The 22,431-nt window shown below is 39.3% G+C and overlaps 1 protein-coding gene across 10 annotated transcripts in view; it reads right to left on the bottom strand.

Annotated features, from left to right (window-relative positions):
• Positions 1 to 22,431, bottom strand: part of NCAPG2 (non-SMC condensin II complex subunit G2) — a 73,578-nt gene that overhangs the window by 12,665 nt on the left and 38,482 nt on the right. For all 10 annotated transcript variants that reach the window (XM_075587834.1, XM_075587841.1, XM_075587844.1 and 7 more), the window contains 8 exons: positions 18,633 to 18,812; positions 16,394 to 16,546; positions 14,345 to 14,567; positions 14,137 to 14,231; positions 13,364 to 13,537; positions 7,347 to 7,417; positions 6,203 to 6,356; positions 5,916 to 6,089 (listed from right to left, as the gene is read on the bottom strand). In XM_075587834.1, the coding sequence (XP_075443949.1) occupies positions 5,916 to 6,089; positions 6,203 to 6,356; positions 7,347 to 7,417; positions 13,364 to 13,537; positions 14,137 to 14,231; positions 14,345 to 14,567; positions 16,394 to 16,546; positions 18,633 to 18,812 (1,224 nt within the window). The remainder of the gene's footprint in view (positions 1 to 5,915; positions 6,090 to 6,202; positions 6,357 to 7,346; positions 7,418 to 13,363; positions 13,538 to 14,136; positions 14,232 to 14,344; positions 14,568 to 16,393; positions 16,547 to 18,632; positions 18,813 to 22,431) is intronic.

The raw sequence follows: 22,431 nt of genomic DNA, 5'->3' as shown, positions 1-22,431 counted from the left end.
AATCCTGAAACAACCAATTTCAACTGCAAAATGGTTGCCCAACTGTACTCTTGTACCGGTATAAAATAGCTACATGCTTCAGGACATCCAGAATATAGTTACTGAGCACATGCAGAAGGAATGTCAGCATATTATGTGAAGGATAGTAAATAAATGTAAACAGAAACTTTAGAAAGGAAAAGAAATTCAACCCTACGCCTCCCTCCCCTTCCCCCTCCCGCCCCCACCTCCTGACAATCTCAAAGGGCAAATTGAGACAACTAAAGGTTCCAAAGAAAATCTGAGTCCTGACTGAACACAACCTCCTCTCACGAGGCAGGGATCAAGGAAACCGTATAAGGTTATTTATGATGTATAAAACAAAGGTGTCTGAATGTGCAGCTATCTTCCCCCCCTACCCCCCTCCCCTCCCTGCCCTCAACAAACCTCCCCTAACCTACCCCACTCCCCCTCTATTCCCTCCGAGCTAGGAGAGGACTTGTAAGCCAAAGAAGGGTAGAGTGAGCCTGATACTTACTACCGGGCCTACCAGGACCTAAGATCCCCTCTACATAAACACTACCCTCGTACTACCCTACTACCCATATGAAAATAATTGGGAAAATTCGGGTAAATGGGGAACCATAGGGTCTCTACCTCGCCCATTCCGGACGGTTGCCGCCACCGGACCCACCCCCCAAGGGTTCTATACCCGACAAACCGACTACTAGTTAAGTCGGTCTTAATCCACTAAGACCACACCAAGGTCTACTTTCATATCTTTCTGTTACCTGCTGTTACTATCCCAGCAGGCCCCCTCCCTCCACCTCCCCCCTCTCCTCACACACTGGTCAACCAAGGCCTACAAAGGACGAAAACAACACTTAATTGAACATCCAGTCACTGACCCCAGCGAGAAGGGACACACCCTAAAAAGGTTATGGCTAAACAAGGACCAATTAAACTAGTATCCCTCAATGTAAAGGGATTACAGAACAATAGGAAAAGAAGGCTGGCCCTTCAAGAATTAAAAAAGCTCAATGGTGATATTGTCTTTATCCAGGAGACGCACTTCACAGCGCAGGAGTCGCCCAAAATTTTCCAAAACACATTCCCTATGAGTTACTACTCATCATTTAGTAGTAAAAAGCGGGGAGTAGCTATTTTGATCCGGCAGGGCACCCCCTTTAATTTAACAAAAGTCACTACTGACCCAGAGGGTAGATTTGTTGTGGTGTACGGCTCTCTGGCGGGATCCGCGATCGCCCTGATCAACCTCTATGCCCCCAATGAGAATCAGCCGAATTTTCTCAAAAAGGTACTAGAGGAGATTGACCCGGAATATCTGTCTTCCATGATAATAGGTGGAGACCTTAATATGGCACTCAACCCAGCAGAAGACAAATCAACCATACCAGGACGACCGCACCCAACCCAAGCACTAAGATTAGGGAAAACCTTCAGGGATCATAAAGGAATTTTCTTTAGTGGATATTTGGAGAGCTCAGCACCAGGGACAAAGAGACTACACCTTTTTCTCGGCCCCTCACCAGACCTATTCCCGTATTGATTATTTCCTTGCTACCAAGAACATTCTAGAAGCAACAACTAACACAGACATAGGCCCAATTACATGGTCAGATCACGCCCACATTTTCCTGACCCTCTCGGCCCCATTCATTAAAACATTCACTTATAGCTGGAAACTAAATGACTCCCTCTTAAACAACAAAGAGATAGAAAGAGAGATCAAAAGAGCCCTTAAGGACTATTTTAGGCTAAATTTGGGTACGGTGGAATCCCCAGCTATTCTATGGGAAGCCCACAAAGCGGCTATCAGGGGCCAACTTATTTCGATAGCATCATACAGGAAAAAAGCCAAAGTAAAACTAACTAAAGAACTCACTGAGAAAATTATACAACTCAAGCAAAAACACAAATTAAACCCATCCAGGAAAATTTACAAGTTACTAACCGCCGCCAGAACCAAACTAAAAGACATACAATTAGACAATGTAGAAAAGGCTCTAAAATGGACGGGCCAGAGGTACTTTGATAAAGGGAATAAAGCCGATAGACTTCTTGCTAGCAAGTTAAGAGGCATACATAAAAGATCACAAATTACAGCGATCAAAAATAGGTCTGGTTTGTCTCTGGGCGTCAAGCCGCGGATAATACGCGCAAAATAATAAACATAGTTGATCACGTCCATATGTCCAAAACAAGAGCGATGCTTCTGAGCCTAGATGCAGAGAAGGCATTTGATAGGATAGACTGGTTATTCCTAGTTAATGCCTTGAAAAAATTTGGCTTCAAAGACAAATTCCTGGAAGGGGTCCGGGCTCTCTACCAGAACCCTTCCGCTGCGGTCAAATTCCCAGGCGGAACGGGAGAGATTTCAAATTAAAAATGGCACAAGGCAGGGGTGCCCCTTATCGCCTCTTCTCTTCGCCCTCACGATTGAACCACTTGCGACTAGAATTCGGAACAATATGAACATTCAGGGCGTCGGAATAGGTGAGATAAATTATAAAGTATCCCTATTCGCTGATGATATTATTCTGACCCTGACCAGACCCCAAACTTCTCTTCCGAACCTGCAGAGAGAACTGTCGGACTTTGGTAAAGTGTCAGGGTACAAAATAAATAGTGGAAAGTCGGAGGCCTAAATATTAGCCTTTCAGACAAGGAAGTGAAATTACTCAAACTAAATTTCAATTATCGGTGGTGTCCTTTATATATTAAATACTTGGGGGTAAATATATCAAGACACTACAGAGCTCTATACCAAGATAATTACCCAGCGCTCTGGGAAACGATTAAGAAAAACTTGGAACAGTGGCAAGGTTTCCAGATATCATGGATTGGGAGAATGATTTCCGTTAAGATGAACATACTCCCTAGACTGTTATACTATTTTCAGACACTCCCAGTCCGTGTACCTGGCGCGGAACTAAAGAGCATACAGAACAGAATATTTAACTTTATTTGGCAGGGCAAAAGGCCCAGAGTAGCAAGATCGGTCCTGTTGGCATCAAGAGGAAGGGGGGGGGGGGTATGGCCGTCCCAGACATTCACAAATACTACTTAGCAGCACAATTGAAACAAGCTGTTATGTGGAATGCCGACCCAGCCAAACACTGCTGGATCGATATAGAATCTAAGTATGCCAAAATGCCTTCTCTGCAGGCCTGCCTCTAGAGTATAGACAGAGGAGATAGGTAAACACACAACTTAAAACTACAGGCGTCTCTACTTACCTGGGAAATATGGTCAAAACACAAGACCAGATCTGGCCTGTGCTCAGCCAATCCGCAACTCACGCCATTAACAAATAACCCAAAATTCCCCCCGGGATGCGGATCTAAGCTATACGAACAATTAAAATCGAGGGGGATCGGGACGATCTCGGATCTTCTCAGCTTTGACACGTTCCTGGGCTACCAGGAAATACGAGCCAAATTTAGGATTAGGGAACAGTGATTCAGAGGGATTCGAGTTGAACATTGTGTTTACATTACCCAGTATGACAGATACTACCTACTTTATTTTCAACTTACACTATCTAAACTGAGGGAGTTTCACTTGAACAGGTCTGTTGCGACCTCATCACTGCAAACCTTGTGGTTAAAAGGATATTATGCAAAGCTCCAGAGAGCCAATGAATATGCTGCTGGCACATTTTCTCTGCCAGGCGTTTGCAAATGAAGAGAAAAATTAATGCAAGGTTAAAACATTTTTTATTTTGCTTTCTACAGAAAAACGGTGTTGCTGCTTTAAAAGCCATACTCGTATGGAAGATGTCATCTATATGAATTTCTACGCAGGCCACTCCTCCATTAGTTCATTGTATTTTGCAGTGTTTCCTGCAGCTCTGTTACATGGTACATAACTAGAAATTAAGAACCAAGCAATTTGGAATAAATAACCTTTTTCAATGCAGTCAATAAAAAACCTAAATATTCATAGGACAATAATAACACAAGGACAGGGGAGTAGCTTATTCATTGTCCTACAATCTAGTGTGATGCTCTGATGTGCCATAAGGCAGGTTGTGTTCTAGTCATAAAAAACACTGTAATTGTAAGGTAAATAAAGAAGGCCCAATGCTACATCCAACATGACAAATTATTCAGTTCATTACTATATGTTTTTTACGCCTCGTGGGTCATTGGTTAAATTCTTTGGCCAAAACATTTGAGGCCTGCAACCACGTGTAACCCTATTTAGCAGGTCCTACACTGCTAATTCTGTACTGTGTCTTTTGCATTTCTTCCACTGCACAGAGAAAAGAGAAACAAAACAATAATATAGCAACGGGGAGCTCAATCTTTTTCTCCTGTGACCCCTGCTGGCTTTACCCCTCTCTGCGCCCCCTCCCCCCCTACCTTGGTTCAGACGTTCTGGGCGTCATGACGTCACGTTGTCATGGCAACGTGTCGTCACATGACTCCGCAGCGTCATTTGACGCATCTCCAGAAGCCACCAGAACCAAGATAAGTGCAGTTTACAGAGGCCTACTCGCTTCTCCGGCATTTAATTTAAATGCCTTCAGGAAGCTCAAGGGGCCTCTGTAAGCCCCACGCAGATAATCTCGGCCCCCTAGTTTGCGCACCCCTGATATAGCCCATAGCATGGGATGCGCGACATGAATGCAGTGTTTATGGGGTTAAAATTTAGGAGCACTATATGTGTTGTGTGTGAGCCAGACATATTATAAGGTAAACAAACATACAATTCCATGGTCTACTTAAAGTTCCAACAGTGATATAAAATACTAAAAAAAAGGTCACAATGCTTAGTCTTCTAAGGCCGGGTTCCTCGGCTCTTCAGGGTCGTACCAGGGGACCCTCAATGAGATGAAAAGACAAAAAAGGAGACAAGCACGACCTTCCTTTAGAAAAGTGCACAACTTGCACACAAAAGTACCCAATGGGTTAAATTAACACATTGTCCCTTTTCTATAATGAAATCCTGATACTCTATGTAAAGTTAGCCATGGATGTCAAAATCATATTATATATTTAATTTACATTTATTATATTGTATTTTAAACGTGGGTTTAATAAAGTAATATTAATAGTTTAACTATATGTAATAAGGATGCAAAAGTATATAGGTAATCCCTTATTCTGCCTTATACTACAGTACCTTGCCCAAGATTATACCAACTTTCATTACACTAATAATCTTTTAAAAATTATGTATGTATTCTGTTTTTTTGTCTTATTGCATGTTATTATATAATAGATATATAAATTGTATAATTGTATGTATTCAATTAGCAAAGGTATATTAGGAGATTAATCTGTCAGTCACAATCCCCATACGAAGCTTATTGGACAAGCAAAACACGTAGGGTTCACTAGGTAGCGCAGTTTCCTTATTCAGAGGAGATACGAGTTTTTTGGCAAGCAGCCATTTGTGACACCAGACGCTGACGTGAGTAACCCGAAATCGCGAAGTTACCTGTGCCTAAGTGGACGCGGACGCCGGTAGTCCTGCTGTTGCCAGCAACTGCAGCACCCCACAGGCATCATACCCCACGGGACGTTCCTTACGTATTGTCATAACGACGGTGAATATGAGAACATAAGAACTCTTCCCTTATGTATCTTCTGACTTAATTTACTTATGATTATGAGAATTGGGGCAAGTGGCCCAAATATATATTTTTTGCACTTTTCTAAAGGAAGGTCGTGCTTGTCTCCATTTTTTGTCTTTTTATATTATAAGGTAAAATATGGATTCAATTGAATATATGCAAGAATTTTTTTATCAGGTGCCCTACTTGGGATGGAAATAGTTGTTTTTTAACTAACCAATGTACAGTAAACAGTACACCCCAACGGCAAAAGCTTAAAACTGTTAAATAATAAAGAATTAGAGACAGGCTTATTTAAAAAAAATAAAAAATAATAATAAAATAAAATTACCTTCACAACTCCTAGCACCTTTAAAAGTTGATTCAATCTCTTTGCTGGAACAGATAGGAGGCAATCTCGATTCATGGTATGGGTCATAATATACTCAATATAATCAAGGGCCAACTCTGGCTTTGGCTCCATTGTGTCCTGAATACACACTTGACGTTTGGAATCCTTTCTATTCTGTAATGTATGGAACAAAAGTGGAAATAAAAATGGACATCAATATTCCACATATGTAAATTATACAAAGTATTTTAGAGTGAAAACTAAAATAAGCAAAAAAAACTTCTTACCTTTTTTTCCGGCATTGTCTCAGAAAGCCATTCTGTTACCAGCTCCAATATATGCCCCACTTGTCCCCAGCGACACAGGCAGTCAATCAGAGTAGAGTATTTGTTTTCATCAGCACCTTTCTCCAAGTTCCTCAACTTTGATAAGACAGAGAAGCTGAAATAGTTTTCAGATAAAAAAAAAAAGTATTAATTATTCTTACAGCAACAATATGATGGTCTTAGAAACAGATGTTAGACAATTCAGTTATTGATTAGTACTCAGAGACGTAATCTCCTACTTGATGACATAAAAATAATAATTAAAAAACAAAAACACAGAACTCCTTTTTGTGTTTATTAGTAATAAATAACTAAAATCAGAGATTATTAATGACAAAGCATCCTGGGTCTCCCCACATAACAATTGGTTCCCAAAATGTTTCTATTTTGTGCGTGTCAGTTTTGACACAAAAACTATTATGATCATGACCAAAAGAAAGCCTTCTATTGGCCTCCAGTGACCCATGAACAATATTTAAGCAAGAGAGACAGTTCTTTAGTGGGAAAAAAAAAATCAAATAAAAGCCAGCATGTGGATCTGCTATTCTAATGAAATAATTGTGCTCGTTCTCATTATGAGAGCCAGATTCTGTGGTGAAAACGTAGAAAAGGAAAAACAAGAGGGTGCAAAGATGCGGCAGAATAAAACCAATTGAAAATTGTTTTTATCTCCAGCCCACCACAAAGAAAAACAGTCCTTAACATGCTTCTAACAAGATATATTTTACTGGGACAAAAAATGGAAAAAATACAGTATATTACAGAAACACTACACAGGTAAAGGCAATACCAAAAGGGGAGGTGAGGAGAAAGAGAATCAGTATACTTTCAGTGTAATGTAGGTGTCACATACTAAGGCCTATTATGCAGAATAATTTTATTGGTGGCATGCAAGACCTTGAAATGCATACAGGCGTGTTGTAATGTCACTTATACAATATCTGGTTATAAGAATATTCAGGACTGTTGTTTGTTTTGTTTTCCTCTCTATGCTGTGCTGGGGATAAAAACTATTTTTCCACTTGTATTTTAATCGCTCTTGAATGAGACTGAATTGTACCACAAAAAAAAATATATATATTAATTTCAGCTTCCAAATTTTTACCTGAATGTTGGAATGGCAGAAGCAGGCATGAAAGAAGCCAAAATGATCAATGGAACAATGCAGCGATCATCCTACAAATTATAAGACCAGGAAATGTGTTACGTTATTATATATATCTAAAAAAAAATATATATATATATATATATATATATTCATGTAGAGGTATCAGTACCGTGTTAGCCGAGCTTCAATAATCAAATAAATAGATGATACCGTTCTGTGGCTAACGAAATGCTTTTATTTGTGCGAGCTTTCGAGATACACTGATCTCTTCTTCCGGCGATAAATCTATAAAGCCATAAATCTCATCCACACCGGGGGAAGGACAAGCACAGGTAACATTCCAAGAGACACTGTTTTTAAGTTATCCTTGCTTCATTCATTGTAACATCGCCGGAAGAAGAGATCAGTGTATCTCGAAAGCTCGCACAAATAAAAGCATTTCATTAGCCACAGAACGGTATCATCTATTTATTTTTTGATTATATATATATATATATATATATATATATATATATATATATATATATATACACAGTGTTCGACAAACCTATACATTTGCTCGCCCCGGGCGAGTGGATTTAACCCCCGGGCGAGTAAATATTGGCCCAAGCAGCACACGTTTGTGACTAGGTGGCGAGTAGATTTTTTGGTGATTTGTCAACCACTGTATATGTATATGTATATATATATATATATATGTATATATATATATATATATATATATATATATATATATATACATATATAGAATAACTACGTGCGCAATTAAAACACTATAATCAGACAATGTACCATTAAATGCTTCCAATGTGTTAATACTATACACAATAGTAATGGAAATATAGACAGGAGAGAAAAAAAACAGGCGAAAATAGTGATAAGTGAAAATTGTTGCAAAGTATCAGGGAAGAATTAATAGCATATGGACGAAACCAATGAAGATGAATCTGAAATAATAAAAAAGAAGCAAAATATGGTGAAGTATGCTTGTATCTTCAGAATGCGCAAAAGACAAAAGGCTACTTACAAAGTAGCAGATAAAACAGGCATGTAGGATATCAAGATCCTCTCCTCACTGCTGATCTGTATGGCGGCTAGTTGGTTCTGGCTCCACCTGGAACGCAGAGACTCCGCACACATCTGAGCCTGATACTTTGCAACAGTTTTCACTCATCACTTTTTGCGCCTGTGTTTTTTCGTGTGTGTGTGTGTGTGTGTGTGTGTGTGTGTGTGTGTGTGTGTGTGTGTGTGTGTGTGTGTGTGTGTGTGTGTATGTATGTATGTATATATATATATATATATATATATATATATATATATATATATACATATATATATACACACACATACATACACTCACACACAGTCTAAGACTTACGGCCATCAGTGCCACTGTCACGCACAACCAATATGGACCCCCACAGCAGGATTGCGACAGACACGAGAGAGAGAGAGAGAGAGAGAGAGAGAGAGAGAGAGAGAGAAAGAGAGAGAGAAAGAGAGAGAGAAAGAGAGAGAGAGAGAGAGAGAGAGAGAGAGAGAGAGAGAGAGAGAGAGAGAGAGAGAGAGAAAGAGAGAGAGAGACAGTACCTGTATATCACAAAGTCCTCTTGTATGGAAAGCTTGAACTGGCTTCTAAACATCCATATCTTTTCTAACATCCTTATCTTCAAATTAAAACTAAGCAGCCAATGTGGACCTTACTTACTGCAATCTAAGTTCCTAAGACTTGGTGCCCCAGCCATTGCCAAACCGATTGCTTCCATAGTCAACTCTATTTTGTCTGCAGGCCATATCCCTGAGACCAAGAAAACTGCCAGAGTTGTCCCAATCTTCAAAAGTGGTGACAAAAGCACTGTCTCAAACTACAGGCCAATCTCTCTTCTCCCAATACAATCCAAAGTCATGGAAAAATGTGTTCACTCCCAATTAAGCGATTACTATACCAAGACAAATTTCCCTAGACATTTCCAATCTGGCTTTCACCCCAAACACTCCACCATAACTACCGTGCTAAAAGTTTGCAATGAGATCCAGTGTGGAATGGAACAGGGACAACTCACGGGTGCAATATTCCTAGATTTTGCAAAGGCTTTTGATACTGTTGATCATGTTATCTTGCTTAAACTCCAGTGCTCTGGAATAGGGGAACATGCTTAAAACTGGTTTCATTCCTACCTATCAGGTAGATCCCAACATGTGTCTATCTCAGGCTTTAACTCCAACCCCTTGAATATCACCTGTGGTGTCCTGCAAGGCTCTGTTCTAGGAGCCCCTACTCTTCTCAGTGTCCATCATTGATCTTCCTACAGCTTGTAAGGGAGCTTCAATACACATGTATGCAGATGACACAATCTTATACACACACAGCCCTAGCCTCTCTGACCTTGAACACATACTTCAATCTGACTTTTTGAGATTTGAAAATTGGATTTCCAAAAACAAACTGTTTTTAAACACCGACAAGACTAACAATGGTATTTGGGTTCAAGGCTACATTTTTTAAGCTTCCAATGACTGAACTCCAGATCAGAACCAACGCCAATATCACCCTAACCCTGGTTACTAGTTTAAAATATTTGGGCATATGGTTTGACTCCCATTTAAAATTTGGGATGCACATTGATACCCTGACATACGGCTCAGCACCTCAAACCCACTTTAGCAAACTTGATACCCTCTACAATTAAATATGCCGTTTTGTTCTCCAATGCAATTACAACACATCACTTTGAAATGCTCAAAGAACTAGATTGGACATCACTTGAGTCTAGGCGCAAAGTTCATCTCTCCTGTCTTGTCTTCAAATACTTTCTGACCAAGCTACCAGTCTACTTAAACAAGCTCCTCACCCCTATCACATGCAGCACTTATACGAGATCTGACTCCAAAAGACTGTTCATGGTCCCAAGGTTCAGCAAAATATCCGGCCTCTCTTCCTCCTAATACCGTACACCCCAAAATTGGAACAATCTACCGGAGACTCTCACTGCCACCACCAGTCTAAGTTCTTTCAAGACTAAGGTTGTCACACATTTGAACCTGGTCTGTAACTGTTACATATGCCTATAATATATATTATCTTTAACTGTGCGTGCAATGTCTTGTATATAATGTATACCTTGTTCACTTATGGAACTATGTATTTGTAACCATGTATTTGTCATCATAACAAATACTATCTTGAAAGCACACAAGGGTTTGCTCATCCATCTTGCATGGTGAAATACCCCAGGTGTCTTAAATCGCACTCCTTGTGGTGGAATTTCGCCAAGGAAAATAATTGACAGTTCAAGGAATTCTCGATAATCAGTTCTGGTTTGTTGCAACTGAAGCCAACTAAATGCAAAGGCCAAAATAACATCCTTTTCAGGATCCACAGCAACCACAACTCTTTCACAGGTAGTTCAATTTTCAAACTGGGTTTTTTTTATCGATTTTGGCCCATGACTGCTAGAAACGTTGGAAAATTGCTACTTCTGGACCAGATATCAGTCCCATGCACACGCTAAAAACACCTTCCAACACAATTTCCTGCACATGGTGATAACATGCCAAATGCAAGAGATCCTTTTCAAGCTCTCAATACTATGCCCAGTATTGATCGCTGTTGTCCCGAAGCACATGGCTTTTACTTTGTCACAAATCATCCATTCTCCTAACAAATTTGCCACAGCAGAGACTTGGCACTCTCCAGAACCAGATTCCTATTTAGGTACACCAAGCAGCTAATCAATGCCAACACCATACACAATTACAGGCAGATGATCCACATTTTCACTTCTTATAAGATCTGGAAGCTTTCCATCCCAATGGACCACCAAAAAGGTACAGAGACTTGGAATTCCTTCTTTAAATTTGTTGCAAGGTGTGCTCGAATCGGTTGTCGTTGCCTTCGAATCGATGATATATTGATATTAAACTCTGTTATGTCTTGTCCAAGGTAATTTGCTGTAGCTGGCAAGACGTAGGTAGCATTCTTGTCCCTTATATTTGTCCTGTCAATACTGCTGCCAAATCATAATACTCCTCTGTGCCCTTTTCTTACCGCTACATGTTGATGCAACAGGTTCATCACTTGTGGTCTGTTCAGCATCGGTAACTTCCCGTTATCACTTGAAGATTCTATGTTGGCAGCAGATTTCTAAGCTGCAGATTTAGCTTGCTCTTCATAACTCTGACGGTGACGGTATTCTTCTGCTTGACTTTTACGTTCTTCACGTTTGTTTTCCTTTTTGGAAAGAACATTGTCAATCAACCTAAGCCACCACAACATGCTTTTTCTCTTTGGGCAATAAGACATTCCCTGTCCTCTTGGATCTTTATCAAATTTAGGGCGTCCGTGTGAGCTATATCAAAAAGCTCATTAAGGTTATTCACAAATTCAGCTTCATTTGCTTTCTGTTTGTCACTTTGCCTGTTGGAATTTTTTGTCAGTTTTATCCATGTCTCATAAAGCTGTTCGAGTTTCTTGATGCTGGTTTGCTCATGCCGAACAGGAATGCGAGCCTGCTGTCAAAACGATTCGGCTTCTGTAATGACTGCTCTGGAACTCTCTCGGATAGTCTCTTTTTTTTAAAAAAAAACATTTTGTGGTGGTAAAAGAAAACACTTGAAACTTGTCTATTTGAAGGCAACTTGCTTCCTCGTTTTTCAGTGTCCTCAGCTCCTAGCAACTAAATATAATTTGAATTTCTAGTGGCCTTCGCCATGTTTACAGTACAGTAGAACTTCTCTTAACCGACCTCCACTTAACCAACACTTTCTCTCTGGAAAACATACTTGGAGTATGTGGAGTAAACATATTTGAGTTGCATCATTAACAAGAGTTAGTTGTGTTTGTTCTCAAATATTTGTATTTTATGTTTTATTATATATGTTATATTTGTGTGATGTGTTATATTTTTATGTTTATTATATGCTTTAAGTTCAAATAAAATATTTAACATTTGTATGCATCATTTTCTATGATTCTCCGCTTTCCCTGACTTTTTGGATTAATGGACCAACGTCCGGTCCTGACCGAGTCAGATAAGAGAGTTTCTACTGATCCCATCAACAAGAAATAATATAACGTAGCATTAAAACATTCACCAAACAGTTCATGGATGTGGTAGCCAGTAATTAGAACGTTTTCTTACAAAACCAATCCTATTGAGCGACCCTTAAATGTTTTTGATTTCCCTAAAATGCTTTCAAATTTAAGGATTATATCATAATTATTATATATATATATACACACACACATATATATATATATATATACATACATATATATATATATATATATACACACATATATACGTGTGTGTGTGTGTGTGTGTGTGTGTGTGTATGTATGTATATATATATATATATATATATATATATATATATATATATATATATATATATATATTAATATATTCCTTAAATTTGAGAGCATTTTAGGGAAACCAAACAACATTTAAGGGTCGCTCAATAGGATTGGTTTTGTAAGAAAACGTTCTAATTACTGGCTACCACATCCATGAACCGTTAGGTGAATGTTTTAATGCTACGTTATATTATTTCTTGTTGATAGGAAAACATAAAATGAGCCCCTAAGTGGTGGTGTTTTTCTAGAACGTATTGAGAGGTAATGCACGCCTCCAAAAGCAAAAGGTTAATTATATTAATATGAATTGTAGCAGAGTTGCATATTATTGAAAGAGGAGCAATTCTTCAGGACCACTATGACTATTCTTCATGCTGAGGAATGGACATTATAGTACCAGAGCATTGCTACTTATCTACAATATATTAGCATGTTCCTTTGCATTTGTAGAGTGCAAGATCCGTTTTTAATCTTCCCAAGCACCGTAATATTTTAATTAATACAATATAAATGGCAGCATTGTCATTTCCATTTTTTTTAATTACATATATATGTTTGAGAATTAAATTTCTCTAAAGGTAGGGGTACATAATGCATATTATCTGTCTCATTAGCCACTACTCACAATAATAAATCACCCTAATTATACATGATTTACCTTAAATATTTTAAAATACTTTGGAAGCACAGTAGCAAATTTGCCAATGGTGTAGTTTTTGGCTTCATCATTATGGTCAAGAGATTTTTGGATGCTCCTCCATAGAATCACTATTATTTCCAGTAAACTAGCCATTGAAGCAGAGTCATCTGTTGCCAACACATTGATCAGCACCTGAAAATACATATTTGTATAATTAACAAAAAGCACAGCTCCAACATTAAATACAAAGGATTAAACAACACGGCTGGAATTAAATAGATCATTTTTTGTTCAATGCATTTTGCATTCAATATCTTAATCTCACTCATGTCCATGGGATAACACTATTTTTGCAGTAATGTCTAGGATGCCAAAAGAATATATCTACTTATAAAAAGAAATAAAAAATGTGTTTGCTGCCAGTGTGGAGGTATAGTTGCTAAATTAGTGTGGGATAAAAAAATCTTAACAGTATTGGTTTACGGTACTTCATAAATACATTGGGAACTTTTGAGACTTCACAAGTTTCTTCTCTAGATCTGACCTCATTTAAAGAACTCTTCGTGAACAAAGTAGGTCTCTCACATTGAGTCTTAATTTCCTAAAGCCAACTGAAAAGAAGAGACATTTACTCAAAGATATGGTGTCAGTTGTGAAATGTCTATTGTGTAGTTCTGTGGAGCTGTGGAATATATGATGAGCCTAAATCATCCAAACTCATCAAGAAGTTGACGAGTATGAGAAAATACTTGTAAATCCTAGACGAGGCACAATTGCTAGGTTCTACATACACTTGTATTATTCTCCTCTTCATCATCATCATCATCTTCAACAGTTCGCTGAATACAGGCATTTAAACAACGTCGTATGGTAAGCATTAATTTAGCTGGAAAGACAAAAAGGTTACACTATTAGATATTGTGGTTTATGAACCCTCTAAAAAACAAGTAAGAATACTATTTTCACTTCCAGAGCATTACCAGAGAGAATTAAACTTACCAATGTTGGTAGGGGCAGTGTATTCATAGGCATACTGATAAAACTTTCGTGCTGCTGCAGGGTTCATTTGTATTAGTGTGACACATCGCTCACACCAAACTTCATCTTGCTGATTAACAGGAAAGAATGAGTTAAACAGGAGATTTACAATGCGACGAGATACAGGGCGTGAATCCACGTCTAGACGAGCCAAAATATGTTCCATGGGACAGATCTTCCAAAACTGAAAATAAGAGGGGGGAAAAAAACAGTACTAAGATGCCAAAGTACTTGGCCATTCCAGACCTACAGTAGCTTGCTAAAAAACCATTAGTGCTCTTTGTTCTTTTTTACATAGATTGGAAACAGGGGGTCTCTACAGCAGAAATGCATTAATTTCAGCTCCAGGGAGACCCTGGTTCCAGAGATACTTATCGGGGTAAAGTGCCGCCGGCAGCATCCCCACCATGAGAAACAAACGGTGTTTAAATCCCCTGCGTTACAGGAGCCAATAGGAAGCCGCACTATTGTCACATGTAACACAGGGAGATTTCAATATCAGTATGTAACCGGCAGCATCTTTCCCTGGTAAGCATCTCAGGAGCCAGGGGTCCTCATAGCTGAAATTAATGCTGGGTCACTTCCGAGACACCCTGCCTCCCCCCAACGAAAAATAATAAAGATAAAAAAAACAGAGGGGGTGTTTGGAAGGGCTGCTTTTGATATCAAATATCAAAATATCTTTAAGCTTTCCGATACAAGAAGTTTCTGTTTAGCCTGGCCTTTTTGCACTTGGCTTTGTTTTGCACATAAGATGACAAATAGGACTTCTACATTTATGTTTACACGAGCATAAAGATTCTAATCAGGCTTCCTTATAGCGCCACCATAGATGGGCCCATACATAATGCAAAGTAAAACATTGAAGCAGGAACCTAAGAATATCAATCAACCCTAGTTCAACAAAAGCTGGTGTAATAATCAATGTTATATGTATCTATACTACTTAGATTCTAATTCCCACGAAAGGAATAGTGATTTTATTTTTCTATTTTGCAAATATATCAACGAAACAAAAACCTGCGTGACGCCTTTGTCAGTGATGCACACATCAATTGTTTTCTTGCATCTTATGTTAGTTTTAGGTGCTTGATCAACGGTGTGTGTGTATTTGTGTTTTTGGACTGATTGTAAAGAAACATTTTATTGTAATAAATCCTGGCTCAGTAGCCCATTTATTTTTGTTTGCATGAGTTACAGTACAAGGAGAAAGTGATTGTTGGCATTCAGGCAGCACTCTCAATTCAAATGCAATGACAGTCCTTCTCCAGTGCTACTTTTAGATATATATTTACATTATTGAGAGTAAAAAAAAAAAATAATAACATTCTAGTTTAAATCGATAATCTACACAATATTTTTGATAATAAAAAAATATTTTAAAAAATGGCATGTCCACTCTTACTTTAATTATATGTAATCCTCAAGAAGCGTTAAATTTGACCCTAAGGCAATTAGCCACGAAGACTGGCAAAGTCACTGTAAAGGCACATTTGTTTTGTCATTTTGGGCTACTGTAGGCAGATTAAGGAAGCTGGCGGACAATTTGTTCAGGCAGTTAACGTAGAACTGTGTCAGGAGAGGGCAGGGTTATGTAGCAGGAGCAGCACCATGTTCTAACTAATTTATCTTTGATGCTCACAACTTAATTTTTAAAGAAAAAATTAAGGCACACCAACTACAAGAATGAATACAGAAGTTGACAGCAGCAGAGAACCACCTGGCCAACCTAGTCTGCCTGACACTATTATCTGTTGTGAAAGCTCACATCATATTAGATCCTTGCGATTCTTTCCTTTTCAATATAGCCTTATTAAAAGTGGAAAACCTCCTGTTCTGAAGACAATCGGGTTCAGATAAGAGGGAAGGGAGGGGGGAACTTGATTGTTGCTTTAATGGTCTCTCCATTCTGTTTTGGTAGAGCTGGTACAGTAGCGCAGAGACAGGCAAGTAAGGAGGATTGGTTTCTGTGGTGTTTAGCATTGGTTTCTCATATCCTATGGACAATACCTTAGCAGCTCTGACAGCCTTGATTTTCAGCAGCATATCAACAAAAGCCACTCGAACTTTCTCAGAATTATCATGGAGAGAGTGTTTTACTGCTGGCAGCATCTGCTCTAGTAATGGGTGACTGAGCTTGTTGTCCAAAAGTATTGGCAAACACTGCAAGAAAATACAAAAAGGCAGATACAATTGCAGTTTAGAACCTTATTTACTCTTAAGCTAAATCAATGACATACACAATTAGATCACGTTTACTGCAGTGTATTTATTGCCCAAATTGATGAAAGGATAGAGTTGTAAGAGTATAGTAAGTGTAGGTAAGTTTAAAGTAAAAGAAAAAAAAATATGTCCATCAAATGCAATTATTGCAACTGTAATTAGGCCAGATACTAACTGCAATTCTATTTATATTTAGCCAAAGAAAACAAAGCGGTTAATAAAAGGAATGGTGGTGGAACTATATAAACACACTGCGTTGTAGGCTATAATTTTTCTGCAGAAGAATTGGGATACATTTGGAGTGGGCATGCGAGTAACTGATGGTTTGATACAGATACATGAAAATCAGATAAATGGGTGGCAACAAGAAGTATGCCACTTACAAACGTAAAAGGACAAAATTAGGTCAGTGTTTTGTGGAGGAGGATTTAGTAGTTATTGCAACAGGCGAGATCACCCATAGTGCTCTGTGTCAGGCAGCAGCTGTAAGACTAACCAGGATATATTATGCATACAATCTGGTGTTGATGGAACATGTGTATGTAGATGTGAGTGCATGGGGTGGGTAGAATGTAGGACGGCTCTGCTACTGACCCTGGGGATGCAGGACGCCGGTGCATGAAAATTACTATACAGGGCATGAAATACCCATTTTCAAATAGCCTACCAGATACAGTGTCGGGTCAGTTTACTTTCACCTCTCACCAGGTTGTTTTGATTTTCCCAAATTAAAATGTTTAATATTTATCTTTATTTCTTTCCAGGTATTGACTTCACTTATCAAATTATTTAGATGGCGGTGATAAATCAGCTTGCCTGAAAATAACCATTATTTGGACTGCCATTGAGAGATAGCAGGCTATTTTACACCTTGTATACATTGTACACATTTCTGTTCAAGTATGTAGACCCTTAAAAAATATATGCCTACAGCAAATTTCTATTCTGTGGTACTAAATTAACAGAAAATTATTTGTACCCTGAAAACTAGAAAACAGTCACTGAGTTGGATATGTACATTGTTCTTCAGGACAAGTATATCTAGTGAAACACTGGTCACAGTTCAGTGAAGGGCTCACCATGCTAAAAGGCATATGCAGTGGTAAACAGTGGGATTTTACAGTCTGAAATTAAGGTAGATCAACTATTCAGTGCATTTTCAAAAAGAGACAGGTAGTCTTTTGACTGGGACCTGTGCAATCTTAAAATGTAATGTTCACATACGGCACACCTGTGAGCACGTGACCTGCATATGGGACATGTGTTAATACAGGGGTGCGCAAACTGAGGGGTGCGGCGGTTACAGAGGCCCTGCGCTCTTCCCTACGGCATTTAAATTAAATGCCGTGGGAGGTGTGAGCCCTTTAACTCCCTTACCTGCTCTCTGCTGGGTCCTTGGCGACACGTCGCCATGGCAACGTGGTAAATGACGCAGTGGGGTCATGTGACGTGGCGCCATGGCAATGCGCATGAAATGACACGGCGGGTCACATGATGTGACGTCACATGACCCGTGACGTCATTGGACGCCAAGACCTTGGCGAGGGGGGGCGTGAATGCTGCGGCTGCTGGGCAGGGGGGCACAGCTCAAGAAATTTGAACAGCCCTGGGTTAATACACAGCTCTCTAGCTGGCCCACTTTCCACCTTCGCAAAGGCCCTCAAATGAACAATATCTCCCCTCAATCCGTCACCATATACCATCTGTCACGAACAGCTCACTGGTGAGCACGTGCCTTAGATATGCAACCTGGGTTAATACACACGGCTACTCAAGCCAACTCCCCTTTCTCCTCCGCAATGTACTTTGAATAAGTTAATCCCTTACTCAATTGCAACCATATCTATTCACCGCCATCACCCACGATATATGTAAAATATACAGGAGAACTGCCAGAACTCTTAATTCCTACAAGTAAGCAAGTCATTGAAATGTATTGATCTGCAAGTGGCAGTATCACATTAAAAAAAAAAAGCAATTAGCTAAAGAAAATAAAACATCATTTTGCAGTCCAAAAAATTCTTACCTTAAAAACAGAGCAGCGAACATCTGCCGAACTTGCATCAGAAGCTAAATCAAGGACTACCTTTTTCAAAAGATCTGTGAGGATTAATGGAGGCATCATCTCCCAGTACTTGGCAGTTATTTTACATACACCTAGAACTCCAGTAGAACGCACAAGGGGTTGAGGGTCTTCTAAGAGACTCTAAAATTACAAAAATAGATACATTATAACAGAACAAAGACGTTTCAAAAGTGACCTAGTTAATACAAAGACACAGTGTGCTGCTCCACCAACCAAGTACACTATTTACCATGGCTGCGATGTTCATAGACTATAAAAGTTTTAGGTCCTTGTGCTCTAAAATGCTGTAGTACTGATCAGGCATCAACGCACTTCATACACAATCCCCTTATTGCCCCTGAAAGAACTTTGAAACAAAAAGGATCTTGGTGTATCAATTAAAATGTGGAACATTTGTATCCACATCAATTTGAAAATAAGGAAAACATAACAAGTCTTAATACACAAGAAATCAGGGTGACACGGTCGGGCAAAAAAAAAAAAAAAAAACACATTGGAGAAATTACTATTAAAAAGCAGTGTAAAATAAATGTACCTTAAATATTGCCTTGTGTGTTAACCCTTTTGCTTCCTGGTGGGACCACCAACACCCTAGGATAAAACTGGTCTACAGGCATACCCCACATTAATGTACGCAATGGGTCCAGAGCATGTATGTAAAGCGAAAATATACTTAAAGTGAAGCACTACCTTTTTTCCACTTATCGATGCATGTTCTGTACTGCAATCGTCATGTACATGCATAACTGATGTAAATAACGCATTTGTAACAGGCTCTATAGTCTCCCCGTTTGCGCACAGCTTCGGTACAGGTAGGGAGCTGGTATTGCTGTTCAGGTGCATGTGTGAGCTGGTGTTTGACTATTGGGTGCTATGTCCTTACTCGCGAGTGTACTTAAAGTGAGTGTCCTTAAACCGGGGAATGCCTGTATATGGCAGTGAAAGGGTTAATTTAGCCACAGCAGAAAAAAATCTCCTGGGTCAGATACAAAAGGGGACATTACTACTATAAAGTCTGTTATCTGGATATAAAAGCTGAAACCGAAAGAACAGAGAGCAAAAATGCTGCCATGTATAGAGTTGAAGACGAAATCTTGAAGCTAAAATTCTCACTTTCAAAATAATAATGCACATCACAAATATAAATCGGGAGTATCCAGGGAAACTGGTACAAAGAGATTTCAATTCCATGCTGAAGTTATCCTCAAGGTTGTGAATTCTCACGCCATTTTATTTTTTTTCGGGGCGAGTGTTGTCTTGCACTAATAGCACTAATAGCACTAATAGCACTAATAGCACTAATAGCACTAATAGCACTAATAGCACTAATAGCACTAATAGCACTAATAGCAATTCAACATTTCATATTTTTTTTTTTTTTTTTTTTTTAAAGGGGGTTTACATTTCTGGACTTCATTTGCAAAATAAGTGTACGGGAGAAACATTTACTAGCATTATTGATTTGTTCGTCTCAGGCTACAGAACTCCCGCATAAGAGATACAACATGTAATGCTTTATGAAACTCATGGAGCCATTTTACAAACCTCTACTGTGTCTCTGGTAAGTATAGAGTGAAGAGAATTACTTCCATTTTCATTGTATCTACCTTTCACTTGAGCTTTGATTCAAAGTGATGTAAGAAAAAGGACCCTGGAACCGGCCAGCATGGTCTTTCATTGAAATCCTTAAGCTGTATTCTTCAAACGGACTATTAATGCCATGAAATCCACCTATAGATTCCCCATATTTGATTTAGGACAGCATAAAGCTGGGCTTGCAAAGATCACTCTCCTGATGCTGTACTGAGGAAGTCTGCATCGAGATTGCCCACGTCCATAAAGAATGTTGCTGAAATCCTGCTAGTATTCTCTTTTACACACACAAGATTGCTGGCAACTTTGGTCAAAGCACAGGTCTTGAGTGTCAACTTGCCAGTTTAGGTATTCCACAGCTCTGGGACAGTCTCAATGTACCCCCTCTTCATATTCTACCAAAATTATTAAACCCCATAAAATCCCATTGTAGTTCTAAAACATTAAATGTTTAATGTGCAAATTGGCCTTGCAAATTAAGTCCTCATCAAACCAAAATGTGATAGTTGTCAGATGCTTCGTTTTAAAAGATTTAGATATCTACCCTTGGACAACTCTTGTTTTAATCCCAGAGACTTGCTATCCTCAAGGAAGCAGGGAACTGCTGCAGTTGGGAAGGTTTCTACTTGAAAGAGTTAGCAGCCGTACACATTTTTACATTTCTGTTCGGCATTAACTATACTCTTCCTTGGTTTACGCCGACATGCAATCCCAACAGGGAAAGGGAGAGTGTGCATTGAAAATGATACCCCGAGATACAGAAGTTCTATATTTTGGATAATATAGTCTTAATTGAAAAATGCAAAACAGGGATTATTAAGAACTATGGTTACTAGGTAATTCATTAGTTCTGCTGCTGCCATAATTGTCCTTCGATACCCCTCTCCTAGACCCTCTACAATCTGGCTTCCACACTCCTCTTCTCTTTTCTTTGTACACACTTTTACTAGGTGACCTAATCACATCTCTTGGGTTTAAATATCACCTCTATGCTGACAATTTACTTTTCAACCCCTGACCTTACACCTGCTGTACAGACCAAAGTTTCTGAATGTCTCTCTGCGATATCATCCTGGATGGTCCTCCGCCAACTTAAACTTAACATGGCAAAAAACAGAGCGCCTCATACTTCCTCCCAAACCTGGCCCTACTACCTCCTTCCACATTACTGTTGGAAGTACTATCATTCACCCAGTAGCCCAAGCACGCTGCCTAGGGTTCACACTCTACTCCTCTGTCACATTCAAAACGTATGTAAAACCTGACGCTTTTTCCTCCGCAATATTACAAAGATACGCCCTTTCCTCTGTTGCTCGACTGCTGAAACTCTGACTCAGGCCCTCATTCTCTCCCATCTCCATTACTGTAACCGCCTGATGTCCGGCCTTCCTGCCTCTCACCTGTCTCCCCTACAATCTATCCTAAACACTGCTGCCAGGATCACTCTACTCTTTCCTAAATCTGTCTCAGCGTCTCCCCTGCTGAAATCCCTCTCCTGGCTTCCTATCAAATCCCGCATCTTGCACTCAATTCTCCTCCTCACTTTTAAAGCTTTACATTCTTCTGTCCCTCCTTACATCTCAGCTCTAATTTCTCGCTATGCACCATCCCGACTCTTGCGTTCTGCTCAAGGACGTCTTCTCTCTACCCCCTTTGTATCTAAAGCCCTCACCCGCCTTAAACCTTTCTCACTGACTGCCCCACACCTCTGCAATGCCCTTCCCCTCAATACCCGACTAGCAACCTCTCTATCCACCTTTAAGACCCACCTTAAGACAAACTTCCTTAAAGAAGCATATGTGTAGCACCTTGGCTAATACTATACACATACACATACACATGATGCATAAAGCTTGGCCCCCTGCAGACACACTTACCAGAATGCCCTCCTACTGTCTCTGCACGTTCTTCCTACCTACCAATTAGATTGTAAGCTCTTCAGAGCAGGGACTACTCTTTCCAAATGTTACTTTTATGTCTGAAGCACTTATTTCCATGATCTGTTATTTGTATTTGTTATTTACGATTGTCACGAGTATTACTACTGTAAAGTGCCATGTACATTAATGGCGCTATATAAATAAAAACATAGATACAAACCCCATTGTGAAGTACTGTATTTTGAGCCACAGTAATTCTTTGTTCA

This window comes from Ascaphus truei, chromosome 2 (assembly GCF_040206685.1).
Source record: "Ascaphus truei isolate aAscTru1 chromosome 2, aAscTru1.hap1, whole genome shotgun sequence".
In the NCBI taxonomy this organism is placed as follows: domain Eukaryota; kingdom Metazoa; phylum Chordata; class Amphibia; order Anura; family Ascaphidae; genus Ascaphus; species Ascaphus truei.
The sequence above is the reverse complement of the archived record's forward strand: the minus strand, read 5'-3'. Positions and strand labels throughout refer to the sequence as shown.